Consider the following 15389-nt stretch of genomic DNA (forward strand, 5'->3'; position numbering starts at 1 on the left):
TCCCTCCCTGCTAGGGATGCCTTCCTGCTTAACCCACCAGCTGTCCATAAACAGTGACCGCTGGGGGCCACAAGCCGCCAGCCCCCAGGGCGGGTGAGCTGAGCGGTGTCCTTGCAAGGATGGTCCTATGAGACAACGAAGAATGTACCTGGTCTTTATCCCCGTTCCTGGCGCAGAGCTTCAAAAAGGTGTGAAAACTGCTGAATGAAAGGAGCCCTTTTGGCCACACCTGAGTTGATGCCAGCAAGGCAATGCAGAGTGGGCCTGAGATGCTTTCAAAGGAGGGGTGGCCCACCCTGTGACTAGCGGGTTGGAACTTTCAGCCTCACGCCCCCCACCTGAGGAAGGGCAGGGGGCTGGCGACTGAGTTCATTCACACAGCCAGTGATTGAAGCGCTCATGCCTGCATCGTGACACCGGATGTAAACTCTGCAGAATGGGGCTGGGGATCGTCCAGGCGGGATCGCATATCCGTGTAAAGGGAGGGGCTGGCAGGCGCACACTGCGACTCCACGGGGACGGCAGCTCCTGTGCTCGGGCCCCTCCTGGACCTCACCCCCTGCTCCTATTCCCTTTGGCTGTTCCTGAGCTGTACCCTTTATAACAAAACCGTCACCCTAAGCATAGCGCTCTCCTGAGTTCTGTGAGTCATTCTAGAGAATCATCAAACCTGCAGAGCGGTCACGGGAACCCCTGAATTTACAGCCAAGTGAGCCAGAGGTGGGCACGGCCAGGGGACTCCACTTTCCACTGACATCTAAAGTGGGGGGGGTCTTGTTGGGACTGAGCCCTTGACCTGGGGGTCTGCACTCACTCCAGGGGTTCGGGCCAGAGCAGTGCTGTCAGGAGGAGCGGCAGCTCCGTTTGTATCAACCCTGTGCAGCGGTGTGGCCCTCGTCAGCCAGGGCAGCCGGCACGGCTCCCGGGCGCCACCGTTCCCTCATCGGTGACCCCAGTGACGCCGGCTTGGCTGTAGGGCTCAGCTAATCTCCCTGCCCTGGAAGAGCTCCCGAGGGGCACACTTGTAGGATGGACACAGGCCCCCCACAGCCCCAGGCTCACCTATGTGAGAGAGGGGCAGAGAGTAATAACTAATCAACCTACTAAGTGTGCAGCTAGGTGGGGTATTCAGAGATGTTACCTGACTAGGAAGTTTAACACAAAAAAACCCAGATGCGGGTGGGATAGGGGCCATCATGGGGGCAGGCGGGACCCTGGGGGTCAGGGCTGCCTCCAGAAAAGGGTGCCTGGGAGCACATCCCAGAGAGTGAAGGAGGCCCGTGCACATGTGGAGAAGGGGACCAGGGCTCTGCTGTGCAAAGGCCCTACAGAGCATCTGGAATGTTCCAGAGGCAGCCAAAAGGAGGCCACGTGGCTGGAGCACCTGAGTGCTCACAGGGGCAGTGCTCACAGGTCCCTGGGGTCTCCTGGGCCACGGTGGTGGTGGGGGGACACGGCTTGTTACCCGAGTGAAGTGGGGAGACCCGGAAGGTTAGGCGTGGTGTGTCCTACGGTCCCCGCTGCCCCAACCCCTGACTCGGCCCTCTGCTCCTTGGACTGCTCGGCCAGCGACGCCCCCAGGTGTGAGGTCCAGGGTCGGCTCGGACAGCTGACGTGGGGTCCCTACCGTGGCCTGCGTCTGGAGCACGTGGTTATTCATCCTCAAGACTCCGGGGGGCTGAGGTTCGCCAGCCCACATCTTCCCAAACGTTTCCTGGACATGAAACGATTCCTGAATGCCTGTTTCCTTGGTGTGCTTTTCCAGCTCTTTCATTATTCTAGGCGGCGCACAAGATGCTGCTGCTGCCTGCGGGGAAGGATGGAGTTGACAGGTGCAGCGCGTGCACAGAGACCCCGCGTCCCCTGCAGAGGCTCTCGGGGCTGTTAGTACCGTGCATTCCCCTTGCTGCTTTACAGACGCTCTGACCTGCTGACATCACGAGCTTCACGCAGGTTTGCACGTGAGGCTGCGCCCTTTGGTCCATGCTTGTCACCCAGTTCGTGCATTTGACCTTGGACGTGTCCCCAAGGCTGTATTTTAGGGGCTCTGTTACCAGACTCTGAGCGATGAAAAGTCCAGCTGAGAGGTATTCGTGTCATATTCCCTCAGGCATATTCCCGCAGGCAAAAGAGCCAGGAAGACAGCCCGAGACTCTGACGAAATCTTAACTGACTCTGAAAATGAGCTGAAGTTTTCAAAGCAAACGGTGGATGCCAAAAAGTAGCAGCATATATCAGACAAATTCAGGGAAAGAAAGGCTATTGGACCAAAGAGAGGTCTGAAAAGACGTCTCAGAGATCCAAGAAATTAGAAATAAAAAAGGAAAAAAAACACTTCAGAAATGAAGAATAAACCAGAAGTCGCACAAACTTGAGTAGAATAAATGCCACACAGGTAATGCCTTAAGACTAACAGAAGCTGAGGAGAGGAAAATCAAAAAACAACAAGAAAATACATAAGAAGGATGCAAAACAAAGTGACACAGCAGAAGAAAAGAGAAGAACCAAACAGCATACTTGGAGCTGCCGACGTGGAAACTCAAAGCAATGAAATAGAACGAATACTAAAATGTAATTCAAAAAAATACCTTTATATAGAAAAGATGCACACCTACACTTTGAAAAGGTGCACATCATACCTGGGACAATTACCCAAGAATCACCAAGATAGAGACATACTGTGTCATTTAAAGGCTAAAATTAAAACCTAAGATGGATTGAAACACATCAACTATGTGTCAGTCTAGGGATTCATAATAAATTTGTCATCATTGGAGGATGCTCTTGCTAGAGAGCTGACACGGTATTTTGAAAACCAGTATTAAAGGAAGGAACCGAGCATCTACCCTGCTTTTTCTGTTTGAACTATACCTCAGTGGAACCAAGTGGTTTATGAGGGTATGTTTTTCTTTATAAAAGTAGTTAAGGTAATAAATGCAAACGAAATAATATAATTAAAATATTAGCACGAAAAAGTCCTTCTAGAAATAGAGGATCTGGACAAGTCACCTGCTCACATCACAAAAGACAGACTACCAGACATCACATGCCTCTCGACAGAAGGAACTGAACACTACCATGAAGAATCCTTCCCCAGACAGTAATCAAACTTGAACTGATACAGCCTCCTGGTCTGACTACAGAGTTACAGAACTTACTAGGGCCAGGAGAAGCAGTCAAAGCACACCACGGAGATTCAGTGCTACCAGTGGGTCAAGGTCCAGACTATGGGAAACTCCACAGTTGAGAAGAAATTCTGGTTTCTTTAAACACAAATGAAAAAAAAAAAAAAAAGCTGGGGCAGAAGGAAGGAAACTTACAGATTAAAATAGATTTAGGAGAGAGCCACAGAGGGCTATGTACAAACTTAATTTAGATCTTGATTTGAAAAATAAAATTGTAAAATAAAATAAAACAGTCAAGGAAATCTGAACAATGTCTTGCAGGCTCTTTGATAATAGAAAGGAATTATTATTTGTTGTTTATTTTTTAGGTGTGACGATGGTTGCATTAAAAAAATCCTTATTGTTTAGTTATGTGCTCTGATATATTTACAAATGAAATTTATATGACAGCTGGAGTTTGTTTCAAAATCATCTGAGTTGAGGGGGCAGGAGAACTAAAGATGAACATTGGCCTTGAGATAGTTGCTGAAGCTGGGAAATGTGTACCTGGGGGTTAAATATCCTGTTCCATTTTTTATATTGAAACTTTTCATATTAAAAAGTTAAAAGGGACTTCTCTGGTGGTCTGTTGCCGAGGGCCCGGGCTTGATCCCTGGTCGGGGAACTAAGCACCCACGAGCCATGCAGTGTGGCCAAAAAAAAAAAGTTAAAAATGGGCAAATCAACTCTGATCTCTTCATTGGGCACATTGAGCCATTTCCACTGTGTTGGGCCTTTTCCAGCACCATGTCTGACTGTGGAATAAACTCATAGCCGCTCTCTGTCTCCCCTCCCATCATATGAAGATCTCTTTGCCTTACTAGAAGTCATGTCAGCTGGGCCTTTTGAATTTGCCTGAGCTGCCTCTTCCCCCGGCGCTCATTTCTCCGTGGCCTCTCCCTGCGCTGACAGCAAATCTCTCACCGTCCTCCATCCTCTTCAGGACCAGCCTCCGTCCCCATCACTGGGGCAGCAAACATCCAGCTGAGCACGCTTTCCGGCAGAAGTCGTCGCAAGATTGAACAGAGCTAAACCATTAATTACCACAAATAGAGGCCAAATACGTGGAGATACGACGGAAGACTCTCAGCTGACTGCACAGTCATACCTCCAAGGGGCTGTACAGAATGGGCCAAGATTCTTGATAACCAGTCTTGGGAAGAGGATGGTGGGTCGACGTGAGATGTACTCCCCGCCTGGCGATGTCTCTCTGTGTCCCTGCGATGAGGTGCAACAAACCTCCGGCAGACCATAATCACAAAATAAATAGGGATTAACTCGATCACACAGAAGGATTGCTGAAGACAGACCTGCCATCTGCAAGGAGGCACATCTCCTCCAGTGCCCACTTCCTAGAGTCCTCTGCTCCCTTGAGAAATCTGTCAAAAACCTACTTAATATTTAAGACTCAACTGACACGTCACCTCCCTGATTGCCTGATGTCCCCATGGCCTTGTCGAAGTCCCCGAACTGCTTTATCACGGATACAGCATTGGCTGGGATGCAATAGCTCCGGTGTTGACAGGAATCTCAGAGACCTGACCCCTGGGCCGTCCCTGCCCACGGCAGGAACTCAAATCAGACAGCAGCTACGGCTCCAAACATGCAGAGACCCAGGCTTGTCCACCCGGAGACCCTAAGGAGAAGCCAGGGGTTCATGTTTTATAATCCTTCTGTGGAGACAAAATAAATGCCAGGTAATATTTGTGCTTCAGTCTGAAAGGACAAATTAAAATACCATGACAAATGACTGTGCACACAGTCTTCTCATGGACAGGTATCAATGAGGCGTCCATCCCAGGTAGGATGTGCTAATGACACAGGGCACAGACTCCGTACGGTTTACAAAACCGCAGGTTTCTATAGAAACTAAAATCATGAACTATGTACAGAGACTCATTTACAAGGCAAGTGGATGTTAATAATTCATTTTCCATGCATGTCCAAGGCCACAAAGAGACGCACACTGCCCCATCTTATGAAGAAATCCAGACTCCGGCACCGGCACTGGACTGTAGATCATTCTCTTGTTATCTTGGGACACATCAAAGATGTAATTTCTTTTTTTTTTCCGGTACGCGGGCCTCTCACTGTTGTGGCCTCTCCCGTTGCGGAGCACAGGCTTCAGACGCGCAGGCTCAGTGGCCATGGCTCACGGGCCCAGCCGCTCCGCGGCATGTGGGATCTTCCCGGACCGGGGCACGAACCCGCGTCCCCCGCAACGGCAGGCAGACTCTCAGCCGCTGCGCCACCAGGGAAGCCCCCAAAGATGTAATTTTATAGCAATCTTAATCGGGATGCACACACTTCCTAGCATCACCTTATAGCATTTCAGAGGAGCCATGCTCTTACTTTCTCAATAGCTAATTTGTCTGGGATTCTGGAAATCATGTACACGGAAATGAAAGAGCTGGTCTCACAGGTCATGTGCTGCCCACACTCACGACCATCCTTTGCCTTTGCACCTTGGGTTGCAGCAGCGGCAGCTGTCTATGAACAGAGGGTTCCCTCTCCTCTGTCACAGCTGACTCTCCCTAGGTGTGTGGGCTTGATCTGGGGACAGGCTCAGGGGTGGCGGCTACAAAACCTCCAGACACTAGATTGTTTGGTCTTGTCCTGTCTTTTGGATGGCGGTATCCGTCTTTTGTCCTAGACAGATGCCCCCTGCCCCAGGGGGCCCCCAGGTGGGATGCAGAATTGCAGGTGGATGAATCATAGCCTCACAGCTCTGTGAGGGCACCTCGGTGTCACAGATGGGCGTGGGGGCTGGGGACTACCTCCTCAGGCTGCCCCCAAATCCTTAAAGATGCAGCCTGGTCCAGGGGACACGCTTTCAGTGTGACTTGGTCACCTTGGTTTGTCAAGAGGGGAGTAATGGAGGGCGTATTTGGGGAAAGCAGAAAAGGGCCACAAGGTCACTTCTTGCTAATTCCGCGCTCTCATGTCTCCAGCCGTGGCTGTATGTGACTCCATGGAAGCACCTACTGTAGAAGGTCAGCTTTACCCCTTACATCCAAGGCCATCAGCCGGGCTTCCCCAAAGTTTACGCACTACCACAATAAACAATGTTCCAAACCAAGAGATTTCTTTTAGTCACTTACCGTAAAAGGCTCCTGTACCAAATGGCCTAGAAACATAAACACACTTCCAAAGCCGTGGGGCCGATGATATTGAAAAAGTCAAAAAAGTAACTGCACCCTGTCACACTACAGAAAACCACTAGTTTAGCAGGAATCCCCTGGCTCGGCAGCTGGCAGAAACCGGCACCCCGTGAAGGGGCTGGAAGCCATACGTACCACTGACAGTTTCTTTACTAACGGGTTTTGTAAAGAGTGATCATTTCACTCTGGCTTTTAAACCAAATGACATACTTTTGCTGAATCCTTCAAATAATTCAACTCAATGATTTGAAATAAATTCTAAATTCTTTAAGTAGACAGCACATTTGAAAAGCAGGTCTGAACCAAAAACAACCTACACGTCAGAAACGAGACGAACCCCTGGGCACTGTACAGAACGGGGAGACGCAAACCATCCATTTTCCGGTCCCAGGGGAGACACACCATCGTGCGTCACAAACACATTCCATTAAACAGTAAATAACACGCTATCTGGAACAGCGCTTACCAGGCAGTTGAAGATACTTGGGGAATTTGAAAGCTTGTCATTGTGACATATTTCCCTTCCCAGGGAACTTTAGGAAAAGTTATCATCTGGACCTGAATCATATGCACAACTGATTTAACCCCACCTGTGTAAGAATATTCAAAATGTACATGAACCGGGCCAGGGTGTGGAAAAGACGCAGGGAGCACAGAGCTGCGTCCAGAATGTGCCCTGTGGTTGAGGCCAGGATATGGCCGCTGAAGACTCATAATTTGCAGAAGCATTTAAGTGCTTTCTGATGTGAAAAATTACACTATGTATACGAAAGGGAAGGTCAAAAGGGACTGATTTTGGCAGGTCCTCTGGAGCCTGGCCTCTTACTAGTTAGGCAGCGTCTACTAAATACAAGTGCCCAGAAGCAGCTGGAAGCTTGAGGAGTCCTTGGGCTTACTGACAGCAACCTTCCCCAAAAGGACAAAAGTGCCAAGACGATGCCGGTGTCCATGCACCCGAGTGAAGAGCTCTGAGCGAGGGGCACGCAGGCCCAGGCTGGGAGGCAGCTTTGGAAGAAGCCACGAGGGCAAGGCTTCCCCTAGAGTGGGCGCAGTTTGCAAAGCGGCTCAGAAGTGAATGACCAGGACTCACGGAACATTCCAGACCCTGAGTGCAGATCCCCAACTTCCGCTGAAACCTTTTCCCCCTGGATCTCAGTGGCAGAACAGAGTGACCCAGGGACCGAGGCCTGAACCATGGCGGGAGCCAGGTGCCTGGGCACCTGAGGGCTGAGGGGGCTTGGAATCATATGATGGCCAAAAGCTTCATGCAAACACCCGTGTTGGTTTCAGAGTCAGTGCTGAGTCACGGAAGAAGTCTTTCAGGTGATGAAAACCGAGACTAATGCTTTGACATCATTTCAATGCCAAGTGTTCAGAGTTTGGGGCCAGTCGCACAGGAAAATGAATAAAACTGGGTGATTCAAGCAGACATCCCCACTCCTTTGGAGCTAGCTGAGACCTCCCTCCTGCACGAGTTCAAAACGCATCCAGTAATGGCCAGAGTGCTGCTTCTCTTGTTCCTCAGGAAGCTCATCTTGTTTTTAAAATTATATACATATATCCAAAGATCACAGAGACTGGCTTAGCTGACAACCAGGGTGTGAACATAACAATAAAGAGATGACGCTTGATTTCCTTTCCTGGAGCCCTTGGTCCCCAATGAAGACACTTGGTGTCCATCCCCTGCGGCCCACGCAAGTGTCCTTTGACCCCAAAAGTGACTGTCTAAGCAGAGGATATGGGGGAGCAGAAAAACAGAGGCCTGGGCGATTGGGTGGGAGGTACCTTGCTCCAGCACCGCAGGGAGCCCCCGGTCCCGCCAAACTGCTGCCCCTGGTCTCCTTCACCCGCGGAAGGAGACCCCACCCTCCACCCAGACTGCCTTCCTGTCTTGGGAAGGACACTGCTTGCCCTTCCCTGCATTGTTTCCAGAAAATTCTGTGGTGTCTGCTTGGTACCAGTTAAAATGACAATATACCTGGGCCCTGGTCAGCGAAACAGTTTTGTGAGGGGTGCACAGTGGAAAAAGGCCAAAGGTGTTGAAATAAAAGGAATAATGTACCCACTTAGGACTAATTCTGTAGGCTTGTGTCTCCACAGGCACCCTGACCCCTGGCTGCCAGCCCTGCCTCCACTTCCTCTCTCCCTTCCTCTCCCACCGTCTTTCACCAGGAAGCCACAGGGCAAGGGTGGAAGAGGTGAGAACGTGCACAGGTTCTGAGTCAAGACTGCATCTTCCTCCATCACCGTGAACACTTGTTACTGCAAAAGGACTTCTTCTAAGGCGCATTTTTTTAAAGAGAAAATACGCACAGTGCAAACGTCCTGACAGCTGCTCGGGGATTCCTGCCGCAGGCCTGGGGTGTCCCATGATGGGGGCTGATAAATGGGCACCCGGTACAGGACCGAAGGCACTGCTAGGCTGGGATGAGGGCCATTCCCGCCGGGACACGGGAACCACGTTGGCTCAGGAAGTGGCCTCGTGGGTCCTGTTTTAGATTCGCTTTCCTCCTTCCCTGCCTCGTGCCTCCCACCTCCCCCTTCTGGGAACTTGGACACACAGACCCCGAATTCTACCCCTTTACGTAGAACTCAGTAGGAAAGGGACCACAGACCGGGCCTTCCAGGAGGGGAAAGCGGGAACCACCATTCCCCGCCCCCGGCTTGAAAGGAAGGGGCGAAGTTCCCTCCCTCCTGTGCCGTGGCCACAGGTAAACCGTAACAAGCGAACTTGGATGGAGAACGTATTCTCCTGGGGCCACAGGAAGTCACACGGGCAACATCTCACCAGGGCATCACCCGCTTTGCAGATGAGAAGCCTGATGTGGGAGTGAACTTACTTTGCCCAAAGTCACTAAGCAAGGCAGACACGGAGCTGGACCTCCAGCCCGGGGCTGCCAGACGCACAATGCACCGCCCACCCAGCGCCACCTTCACCTCCGTGCTCTGTCCACTCCTCAGGGCCCCCAGAGCAAGGCTAGGGGTGAACGTGGCCCCGGGGAGGCCAGGGGAGGGGAGAGGACATCCAGTGTAGACCCGGGGCCCCCAGAGCACGTTCTGCTAAGACAGACCTGGGACCTCCCGCCCTCTGTTTAGGGGTTGGACCCATTCTTGGATCAGTCAATAGAGTCACAGTGATCCCTTCTCTTTCTCCACCACCTAATCATCCCTCGAGAAAGATGCGCAGGAAAGCATGGGGCCACCTACCGATTCCTCTTGGTTCTCACGTGTGGGTCTTCCCTGCCGTCTTCGGAACTGGATCCATCGCCGGGCTTGGCTGAAAGAAAGCCAAGGTCGCCTGTTAACACGAAGCCTGTGGCTTTGACAAACCGTTGGGAAGCATCACTTTCGAGCAGACTCATCTTGGAATTAAGAAAACAGACTTCCCTTAAAGATGGACCTCAAATCCTGTAACTACGCTCTCAGGGTGCACCCCTTTCATATTTCAGCAGAAGAGAAATCTGATGTGCTTTGGTGCAGAGAAGTCATCTCTAGCTGCTGGCTGTGTAGAGGCTGCTGGACCTTCCAGAAGGGCTGGCGGAGGAAGGGGCGTCCACCTGGCCCCACCCCTCACAGGACTTAGGCCCTGGACCAGCTCTGCTAGCCACGCTGCCTTCACGTCCTTGTGCTTGGACCACAGACCCGGACTCCCCACTTTGTCTCCTGCAATGAACAACCCGATTTCTCCTGCATGCGGCGTGCCCACCACTGCTGTCTACAAGTCTGCTTTCTTAAAAGCTAAATTGATTTTGAAGTCAGGTCCCCTACTTACACCCTGAAGAGGTTGGCCCTATAAATGTTAGATGAGCTTTCGGAATGAAAAAGTAAAAAGGTGCTTTGGTGTTTCATATCTGTCTCCAAAAGGAAAGAGGAAAAATGAGTATAAAGATGGTTCTAGAGCATCATTGTTTCGGTGCTGACAGGCTGAATGATGTCCAAACACTCCCTGGCATCACAACTGCCTCCTCGCCTGCTTTGTATTCTGTGTCTGTCATCCCCAAGAAACCACCTTCTCGTAACCACGTCCTGTGTGGGCACAGGGGCAAGGTTCTGGGCTCTGCAGTGCGTGACCCATGTCCTCACCCGCTGCCCCCGTCCCCCAGGACTGCTTGAACCCACGTCCTTCCTGAGGACGCTCTGTAATGAGCTCATAATGAATGTGAAGCTTATGGGAAAAAATATGAATTTCCACGACTGCAAAGCCCTCCACACCTTTTCTTTCTATAGAACCTGACGATTCTCCATTCGCGCGGTTTGAAATCCCAGCAATGCCCCCCTGCTCCGGCTCCAACCCCCACCTACTCTCCGGTTTGCTTTCGGTGCATAGCGTGGGGCTGCAGCGAGCTGAGAGGGTTGGGTTCTGGTGGCCTCTTCCCACCGACGGCCCGTCCACAGCGGGTCCTGCCCAGTACAGCATTGTGGGACCAGTGAGCGCTCCCTCGGCGAGAGCCCAAGCCCAGGTGGGCCTTTCAGGGCTCTCCAGTGGGGCTCTCCCCACCTTGGCTCCAGCGACACGTGGGGCTGGATGATGGGGCGTCCTGTGCACCGTAGGGTATTGGCAGCATCCCTGGTCTCTGACCCCCAGACGCCCGGCACCCCTCCCAGTACTGACAACCACAGATGTCTCCAGTAGTTGCCAAGTGTCCCCCAAGGGACAGAGCCTCACCCCACCCCCTGCCCCGATGAGAACCAGTGGTCTAGAGAGAGACTTTTGCAGTGACCGAGCTGACAGCAGGGGACGGGCGTTCTTCTTCACTCCCATGCTCTCTCCCCACGCGCCCATACGTGGCGCCGACAGTCAATCCCCTCTCTGCTGTGCCCCCAGAAGGCACACTTACCTCCCCGGCTCCTGCCCGGCTCTCCACCTCCGTGTCCCACGGGCCCCTCATCTCAGCACATTCCACCTGGATCCACCCTCGCTCCCACTCTCCCGTCTCAGCCTCCAGTCCACCGACACCCCTCCACGTAGGATCTGCGACTCTCCCTTATGATGCCCCTCCTGGCCCCCACTGGCTCTGGCTGGCTTTTGAAGAAGGAGTGGGTTGTGTTTGCTTGTCCTTCAGGCAGATACGCAGAGACATCATCATCAAGACATTTACTAAGGTGTAGACGAGGCAGCCCTTCCCCACACCCCGCACAGGACACACTCGGGAAGACCAAAGGCAAGCCAGGAAAACTGAAGAAATACTGTTTTTACATGAGGTCACACAATTATAAAGATGTTGGTTATTTTCTAGGGTGTTTTTGTTCATTTTGAAGAATTCTATCACGAGTGAAGTTTCCTGATCAAGATTCAAAATTCAGAAGTCATACAGGAAAACACAAATTTACTGCCTTTAAAAATACAAGACCAAAGGAATGTCAGGAAAAATGGTGGAATAGGGGACTCTCGGGTCCGTCCCTCCACCAAAAGAGCTGCTGAACTGGAAAAGTGACTGGAGTCAAGTATTTGAGAACTCTGGAAGCTTCAACATCAACGGGCAGTGCTGGCTGCGGGGAGAGGCTGCTGTCCTTCAGCTGACCTCAGAGACAAGGGAACAGAAACTTCAGTTTGGGGACTGAAAGTGACAAGGAATACACACATAAAAACTAGTTTGGAGGGACTTCCCTGGTGGTCCAGTGGCTGAGACTCTGTACTCCCAATGCAGGGGGTCCGGATTTGATCCCTTATCAGGGAACTAGAGCCCACATGCCGCAACAAAGACCCAGTGCAGCCGAGTAAATAAATAAATATTTTCACAAACTAGTTTGGAAAAGTCACAAATGGGTGGCTCCAACCCTCAACAAGCAGGAATCAGAAACCCTTGAGGAGTAGGAGAACCACGTTGCCAGTGTTGCCACATCGCCACACTCAGAAAGTCCAGATCTCAACCCAAACTACAAAGCATACAAAGAAATAAGAAAGAAAGTATGGTCCATTCACATGAAAAAAAAAGAATTTGACAGCAACCATCTCTGAAAAAGCCCAAGTACCAAAATTCACTCAAAATGGCTGAAAGAGCTAAACTTAAGAGCTAAAACTATGCAAATCTCAGACAAAAACGTAGGGGCTAAAAGCCATGATGCTGGATTCGAAAATGGTCTCTTAGATATGACACCAAAACACTGGCAATAAAAGAAAAAAAATAGATAAACTGGACTTAATAAAAAATTTTAAATTTCTTGCATAAAAGAACACTATCAACAGAGTGAAAAAGCAAACCACAGAATGGGAACCACATTTGCAAATTAAATATCTGATAAGGGATTCATGATATATATAAAACCCCTACAACTCAGCCACAACAACTAAAACAACAACAGCCCAGTTACAAACGGGCAAAGACTTAAATGGACCTTTCTCCAAAGAAGACGCGCAGAAAGCCCACGAAAAGGTGCTCAGCACGGACTCATTAGGGAAATGGAAACCAAAACTGCAATGAGGTACCACTTCACACACTCTGATGGTAATAAAATAATAATAATAAGAATTTTAAAAAGGAAGACAAGTGTTGGCAAATAATATGGAGAAGGACGTGGAACCCGTGGGCACTAATGGTGGGAATGAAAGATGGGGCAGCTGCTGTGGTAAAAGGTTTGACCGCTACTCTAAGAGTTCAACATAGAATTACCACGTGAGCCAGAAATTCTACTCCTAGGTATGCACCAAAAAGAACTGAAAACAAGGATTCAAACAGGTATTTGTACGCCAACGTTCATGGCAGCATTATTCACAACAGCAAAAAAGTGGAAACAACCCGACAGTCCATCAGCAGGTGAACCAATAAACAATGTGTGGTTTACCCTACAATGGAATACTACTCAGCTGTGAAAAGGAATGAAGCATTGACAGGTGCTATAACATGGATGGGCCTTGAAAACGTTATGCTAAGTGAAATGAACCAGACACAAGTGGACAAATACTGCATGATTCCACTGACACGAGGCATATAGAACAGGCTAATCTATAGACATGGGAAGTAGAAGAGAGGTTACCAGGGGAATTATCAATAAACGGTTACAGGGTTTCTGTTTCAGGGGAGGAAAAAGATGGGAAATAATGGTGATGGTTACATAATACTGTGAAGGTATTACTGATAAATGCCTCTGAACTGTGCACTTAAAAATGGTTAAAAAGGCAAACTTCATGATATGCGTGTTTTACCACAGTAAGAAAAAAATTCAAGATCAATTCGTTTTATGGAAAAAGAAATCAAAAGAAAAATATTGGAATCACACTATAGACAAAATATTGATCTCCTTGATTTACAGGACTCTGTATAATTCAATACAGAAGACAAACACACACTTCACAGGAATACAGAACAACACAAATGGCCAATCAACCAGTTGAAAGGTTCAATTTCACTCACAATTAAAGAAATGCCAACTGACACAATGAATGGGTCTAAAAACTTAAGATTGGATGATGTACAGTGCTTATGAGAACAGGCAGAGTCTACTAGTGGGCATGTGAACTGGGTGATCTTTTAGGAGGACGATTTAGCAAAATATCTGTCAAAGTGAAATGCATGTACCTTTTGACCTGGCAATTCCAGTAATATGAATTTATACAAGAAAAGTACTCGTAAAAATGCTCCTAAGATAAATATATGTGTACAAAGGTGTTCATATCAGCATTCTGTGTGTGCATGAACAAACAGATGACCTACAAGTCCACCAACTGGAAAGAGTCATGGGTATCCAGCCGAGAGAGGGGGAGAGAGAGAAAGAGAGAGAAGAGAGATGGGCTGTGGGGGGAGCGGGGCTCAGAACACGGGGAGCCGGAAAGATACCCACAATGGTGAAAAGCAGAAAGTGCAACATGTCAATTCCTCAGCTGTCCTACTAAAAATATATTCAATACATACTCACAGACATCTACCTATTTTCAAAATTTATTGTCTTATGCCTTTAACTGGCAAGGAAAGGCATGTACATTTTTTTAAAAAAGGCACTGAGCGGGCTTTCCTGGTGGCGCAGTGGTTGGGAGTCTGCCTGCCGATGCAGGGGACGCGGGCTCGTGCCCCGGTCCAGGAAGATCCCACATGCCGCGGAGCGGCTGGGCCTGTGAGCCATGGCCGCTGAGCCTGTGCGTCCGGAGCCTGTGCTCCGCAACAGGAGAGGCCACAGCAGTGAGAGGCCCGCGTACGGCAAAAAAAAAAAAAAAAAAAAAAGGCACTGAGCATACAGTGAGGCTGGAGCAGGTGGTCAAAGCTCTTCTGAGTCTGTGAGTCAAATGTCTTCCTTTGGGCAAGTGGAGGTGATGACCCCTATTATGTTCGGTCCCCTCTCTCAGAAGGGAAGGCACAATGTCTGGTTAAACTTGCTGGAGAACTGCAGGAGCGGATTTGTTGGGGGAGGGCATGTTTGCATTCAGAGGAGAACCCTGGTATGCGGCATACACCTGTGCCCCAGGCAGATGCAACTTGGAAGAGTCCAGGGCTGTAGTTGCCCCCGGGGACCTAGGAACAGTGGCGCTCCGGCCTGTGAACTGCGCGAGTCCAAAGTCACTCCTTAATGGCAGGTGCTGGTCACCAAGGCTGGGGTCGCGTCCATCACCTGAGCGGGCTCCGCTCCTCCGCTTCCGGACTCACTAGCTTTTTCCAGGGGAGCCGTACGCCCTTAACACAGATGAGCTTCCACCTTAACACACGTGAGCAAAGCACGTGACCTGAGATCTTCGGGAAGTTCTAGGGGCGTCTGCAAACATCTGGCTGAAAAGACTGACAGCGGGTCAAATAGCCTTGATATTCAAGAAATGCACAGTCTGCTCAGCGGAAGAAGACCTCAAAGTTTCTCCACCCCTGGAAATGCTCACAGCCCACAAGGAGTGCTGGCCCGAGATGGGGCTGTCATAGCAGTGGGATGGCCCCTCCGGCCGAAGTTCGGTCCTTTCACCGGGGTGTCTGCAAACAAGGCAGTCTGGGAACCTAGCAGACAAAATGATGCAGTGCTTCCGTCCTGGTCTCTGCGAGTCATCGACCCCTAGTGGGTCGCCTGCCCAATGAGGCAGCGCTGAGCTGAAACCTTCGTCAGTTCCTGAGACTGTGACCTGGGAACCCTGCCGAGAGAACGTGTGCTC

At 50.2% G+C, this 15389-nt stretch overlaps 1 protein-coding gene across 1 annotated transcript in view; it reads right to left on the reverse strand.

Moving 5' to 3' along the window:
- Positions 1–15389, reverse strand: part of TCERG1L (transcription elongation regulator 1 like) — a 190573-nt gene that overhangs the window by 31951 nt on the left and 143233 nt on the right. Inside the window, exon 8 of the mRNA XM_060126594.1 lies at positions 9533–9602. Within this exon, the coding sequence (XP_059982577.1) occupies positions 9533–9602 (70 nt within the window). The remainder of the gene's footprint in view (positions 1–9532; positions 9603–15389) is intronic.

Source organism: Lagenorhynchus albirostris, chromosome 16, assembly GCF_949774975.1.
Source record: "Lagenorhynchus albirostris chromosome 16, mLagAlb1.1, whole genome shotgun sequence".
Lineage (NCBI taxonomy): Eukaryota > Metazoa > Chordata > Mammalia > Artiodactyla > Delphinidae > Lagenorhynchus > Lagenorhynchus albirostris.